This window comes from Arachis ipaensis, chromosome B05 (assembly GCF_000816755.2).
Source record: "Arachis ipaensis cultivar K30076 chromosome B05, Araip1.1, whole genome shotgun sequence".
NCBI lineage: Eukaryota > Viridiplantae > Streptophyta > Magnoliopsida > Fabales > Fabaceae > Arachis > Arachis ipaensis.
The window spans coordinates 3,491,051-3,497,123 of record NC_029789.2 but is presented as its reverse complement, the minus strand read 5'-3'; the positions used below and the strand labels follow the sequence as shown (position 1 = coordinate 3,497,123).

Sequence of the window (6,073 nt, the reverse complement as noted above, 5' to 3'; positions counted from 1 at the left end):
CCCCCGGCAGCCGCAACAAATGATTGGTAAGTTTTGCTTGGTCTAATACCAGCCTCCTCGTTATTCTCTACTGTACGACGAATGGACATGCTTAGTTCCCTGTGCTGTTTGAGCATCTTTGCTTTACTTGGACAGCAAAGGTGTGAATGATCCAGCACAACCTTTGAAATGATCCAAGCACCAACATCCTTCAATGTGTGTATATAAATTCTTGCAGGACAGTTTAAACCGGCTGTCGGATTCGTCTTCTCGGTCGGAGATATTTTAGATTTCCATTTTTCCTCTCTGTTACATGTAATCAATTGATTCTTAATCTCGTTTCCCTTCCTATTTGTGCTCCGAACTCTTGTAGAAAAACCTGCAGCCTTAGCGTAGTTCCTGTAAAATTTTCCAGCATCTTCAATGGTGGTAAAGGTCATTCCAACCTTGGGAACAAACTGGTCATCAATAACAGAGAGAAGCTGCAGAATACACCATGTCAAAAACTAAAAATACACCCAATCATGTCTGATATAATACACCCGAACGACAACAACTCAACTAAAATAGGAACAAACTGGTCATCAACAACAGAGAGAGGCTGTAGAATACACCATGTCAAAAACTAAAAATACACACAATCATGTCTGATATAATACACCCGAACGACAACAACTCAACTAAAATAGGAACAAACTGGTCATCAACAACAGAGAGGCTGCAGAATACACCATGTCAAAAACAAAAAATACACACAATCATGTCTGATATAATACACCCGAACGACAACAACTCAACTAAAATAGGAACAAACTGGTCATCAACAACAGAGAGAGGCTGCATAATACACCATGTCAAAAACTAAAAATACACCCAATCATGTCTGATATAATACACCCGAACGACAACAACTCAACTAAAAATAACAAAAAAAGCCATAAACTGTAAATACACCCATACTTCCCCCAAAAATACACCTAAAAAATTATGATCTACACCCGAGCGTCTGCTATAAATTGTAGATAATTAATCAAAACTAATACATTAGATTCAATCCACAGATTTATGTTCACGCGTTAGTTTCACAGTCAATGTTCACGAATTATTCAGCTACACAATGCTATACAAATAACTGCAACAAAATTCAGAGTAATCGTATGTAAATCAAACCTCAGGAACTTCGTTAGATTCAAATTCATAATCCACTTCGCCCTGATTCAGTTGACAATCTGAGGTTGAATCATCCATTATCTTCAAAACGAGTTCAAACTTTGATTTCAGAAACCAAAAATCGAAAAGAAAATGAAGCTGGAGTTACAGAGAGAGGAAATAACGTCAATGACAAAGAACAAACCAATGAGAAAGGAGAGGAAAAAGAACAATCGAAAAAGTAGGGGGGAAGGAGAAGAAGAACGAGCAAACTTGGAAAGAAGGAGAACGAAGAAGGAAACAAATCTTTTAAATTTGTTAGTTATATATACGCGGGATCTTTATATCGCGCGTGTATGGGACGTAACACTTGCAGCGCGTTTTAGGGGTACTGGTTAATTGACTTGTAATGCTTATAAGCCCTAATCGCTTGTATGCAGAATTTTTCTGTTTTTAATAATTAAAACATTAATGTTGATTCACAGGTTAAAAACTTAGAATACTTATAGTTATTTAACTCTTTTAGGAAGTTTTAATTTTTTTTTAAGAGTTTAATTTTAATATAGTATAAAAAATTTTACATAATCATTTAATTATGCCTATTTAATTATGCCTGTTTTTTAATGATTATTTACGTCGTTAATATAAAAAAAATATTTTTATTGACGTATTGTTATGTGATTAAAAACTTGTGTAAAATTATTATGAGAAGTTGTGATAGTATATTTAAAGGTTATTATTTTCCCTTTTTTTTATTTTTGTCCTGCAAACAAATGATATGGATAACTAAAATTTCCAGCCACTAAAAGTGTGGTATAGTGGTGGCTCGTGAGTGATTCAGATAGTTAGCAGTTTAGCAAAATGAGAGAAATTCAAATCTCATTCAATGTATCAAAGAAATAAAGGAAGGAGAATTCCAGTTTTATATCATTTCCTTCTTATTTTCTTTCCTCACCAAATATTTAGTAAATGATGAAATTTCTTACCAAGTACAAATTATATTTTCATGGAGAAAAAATAGATAAATGCCTATGACATGAAAATTTTACTGGCACATCCACATTCAAAGTGGATTCTCAAGAAGGTATTTAGCCTGGGCTTATTAAAAAATAAATAAATAAAAAAGTAAAAATCAATGGCAAAAATAAATGAAGTATTACAAGTAGCAAGACTGATCAACCAGCCAAGGTTTTAACTTTTAAGAATTAAAAAACAAAATCATGATGGTACAAAGCTTAAGGTGATGTTGGTTACATTTTAAGATCCAAGATTGCAGTCCAAGCAACTTTCTGCATTTGATATTGTTTTGAGGAAAAATCATGACACTACCTGCTATTAGCTATAAGCTTTACGGACAAATCTGCAAAACCTGGCAGATACTACTAACCATGATATTATCCCAATCTGCATATATATGTAACAACAGTTAGAATTACCTATCAATTTCTTGTACAAGAAATTATAATGCTATTTATTAAGATTATATATAAAAATCATGCTGAAAAATTGCTTCAGATTAATGAGTTAGGAGTTTAAGATACAAAATTTTTATTAAGATACAAAATTTTTAGTAGTTAGTTTATATATAATTACATATCTTTGTTAAATAATGTTTTAATCATTTTTAATACTATAAAAAAAATGTTTTTTGTACTCATTTTTTCTCGTATGCTAAACTGATTCACGTTATTCACCCTTGAGGAAGTATAGGGAGCCAATGGAATATTTGTACAATGTGTATAATGGAGGTTTCAGGATGTCCGATTCAGTATTAGAGATATAACCATTAGTGTTACCTTTTTCCATCAACTTAAGCTTTTGGGATGAGTGGTATCATGACACGGTATTAGAACTCTAGATCTGAAAGGTCAAGAGTTTGATCCTTGGTGAATCCCAAAATCAGCTTAAGCTTTTGGGATAACATGAGATGTTTATTATTTCTAGTATCCGGATGGTTATTGACTTATTGTGGATAGTATGAGGATGTTCATTTTTTAACTCATATTGGGCCAAATAAATAGTCTATTGTACACATTATATAAATATTCCATTGGCTCCCTAGCAGGACTCTTCACCATTATAGATGAGGGATAAAACTCACTGATTTAGGTCATAAACTATATCTAATGATAGAGAAGAGTAACTCAATTTAATATACTGAACAAGAGAATGGATATATTTAATACATCTCATCATGTGACAAATAACATTCAAATCAATCTTTGAATCACTAAAACAAAGTGTTTCCAAATGGTTTTAGTGTTGCACCTTATATTGCTAGTGTATATGTATTGCACCTAATTAAATGACTAAATATCCCAAAACATTGGCTCAAGATTTGAATTGGAGTAACATTCAAGACAAGTATCACACTTCTTTAATCTAACATTAATTTTAATTCCTTATATTAAATACAAGGGTTAATGATTCAGGGTAGTAGCAAGAGTCACCCCTAATAAAAATGATGGCGGAATAACATGTTTCAAGAGAATACAAAGCTTAAGATACTAATTATTACTTACCGTAGCATGGTTTTCTTGAACTCTTGAAGTGTTCCAAGATAAAAGTCTTCCTGCAAAGAGTGTAAAATATGTTTAGAATTCAAATAAGAATGACTCATGCGGCTCATGCCAGTTTAATAATGTCAGAAATCCAAGAAAGTAATGTATGAGAGGGTTCATTAATAAATGTAGCATACTAAAATTAAATTGAAGTAATAATGCATATCATCATAATTGCATTTACCAAATGGTTGCACAAGTTGCATAGAAATGCTAGCCACAGGAACATGCCAGAACCAAAAGAGCAGCAGTGCATATGTTACATACTACATAAAACAAACAAATAATAAGTATCACATGAGCTTAAATTTTGACAAGAAATTAACATGAGAAAAAGTTGTATCTTGAGATACCTTTGTGACAAGCATCAGTTTTGTATACAAAGCATAATCCCTGTGATGCATATTTTGAACTGCACAATAGTTTATAAAGTATGGTTTTTAACAATCTTTTAGGTAATGACATTGATTATTGTTAAGTTTTATCAAACAATTGATAGAGTCAAGGATATGAAAGATCAAAATTGAAGATAGATACTACATATAAGAAGTATTATATGACTTGCTGTTGTTTTCTAACTGATAATCAATATATTTTTCTATCAAAGTTGAGCTCAATGCATAGTGTTATTACAATGTCGATGAAAAAAGACCTAGAAAATTCAGGTTCAAAATTCTTAAAAGTATGAAATTGCAACATGTCAATTTATATCAATAACATGCAAAATGCAAAATAAAAATTTTAAAGAAGATTTCAACAGAAAATGAACTCACATTTTGCAAGTTCCTTCTCCTTGGTAGCTGCCAATCTTTTAAGTTTTGCAGCTTGTGCAAAGGTTGCTGGCCTAACAGCACAAACAAGTGGCCAAAATGCTCTCTTTTACTCAGATATATACACAAGACAAATGTTTTCTAAACTAATAACACACATAAATACTCAAACACAATAAATCTTCGGCCATCTCTTTTCCAGTGATTTAATCTCTACTCATGTTAGTTAACTTTCTTTGTCGTCCATCCTTCTATCCACTTCTATAACAAGCATGTCCAAACATTTTTAGATAAATATGCCGGAGTTCCTACGATCCCGAGGTTCAACATCCCAGCCTCCAGAGGTATCAAAGCTATGAAAACAATGGGACAGGCAAGACAGAGCCCCAAAGCCCTTAGGTTGAGAGCGCGTCTGCCTAAGTGTCACCAAAACCCACCCCACCCAGCCCGTCTTAAGCCATGAGGAGAGGGCGAACGCTGGCCTCCTAGGAGCCCCTGTCTCGCGGTTGATTCAAAGAGACAAGCTCTTGGTGGGGAGCAACTCGCACGGATGGTGGTCCAGAGCAACCTTGGGGCCAGTTGCACGCGTGCTTCTCCTTCGGGCCTTATTGCTTTATGAGAAATGCCAGATAGTCATCATAATTTATTATTTTTAGTCATCACTTTTAACCATCAACCCAATTCCTTTAGTTTAGTAATCCAACATCATATTTTACCCCACACTTTTAAACATTGATGGCTAATTGATGACCAAAAACAATAAATTCTTATGGCCTTATAGCATTCCTCTTTTGTTATTTCTAATATTGGAGTTACTTCAATAGTTGAGTGAATAAACTGAATTCTTCCTTAATAATATTTGATACTCATTTATTCAGAATCTAACCATGTTAACTTGAAAGATATGATACAATCCAAAAATTAAATAAGGAAAGGTACTCATGCCTGAATCCATGATGACTAAACTAAGAAACAAAATTACACAGATCAGATCTATAGCACATTAAAGCATATGAGTTACTCACTGTGACAATAATTTTGCCTCTTTCAAAAGGCCTTTTATTTCCGCACGAAGCTGATTTTGCTTATCATTAACAGATCCCTTCTGTAGTAGGGGGCAAAGAAAAACAATAATGTGACTAATTAAACAAATGAGTATTATCAAATCAACACGTGCAACTCTTTAATTTGATGATTTTCTACGTATATAAGTTTCTGCATGAAAATCAGATGATCTAATTTGCATTTTTTGGATCTTAATAAGAAAATGAATGTAATGGGTTAATATAGTAGGGTTTGATTGAAATTATGATTAGAATGGTGAGAGACATGAAAAATAGAGAGGTACCTTCTTCAAATAATCAAGACAAAAGTATGAAAACTGCACAGAAGCAACAACCAAGAAAACGAAAGGAGCTGCTAATGAACCCTGATCACGATGTTCGTGGCTTGCTTCGTCTCCCATTATTCACTCAGATTTGGATGATCAATGCAACTAAGATTTCAATACGTTGCATCCCCTTCTTCTATCTTTGTTCCTTTATTATTATTATTATTATTATTAGAATTTAATTTTGATCCAATTCAATTACGCAATATCAAGTAAATAACTAC

General features: G+C 33.1%; 1 protein-coding gene across 1 annotated transcript; it reads right to left on the bottom strand.

Annotated features, from left to right (window-relative positions):
- Positions 2,147-5,997, bottom strand: LOC107641627. Its single transcript, XM_016345111.2, has 7 exons — positions 5,808-5,997; positions 5,485-5,564; positions 4,463-4,533; positions 4,043-4,101; positions 3,874-3,955; positions 3,651-3,700; positions 2,147-2,532 (listed from the first exon to the last, which is right to left on the bottom strand). The coding sequence occupies exons 1-7, from the start codon at positions 5,922-5,924 to the stop codon at positions 2,464-2,466; spliced, it is 528 nt and encodes a 175-aa protein (XP_016200597.1). The 5' UTR covers positions 5,925-5,997; the 3' UTR covers positions 2,147-2,463.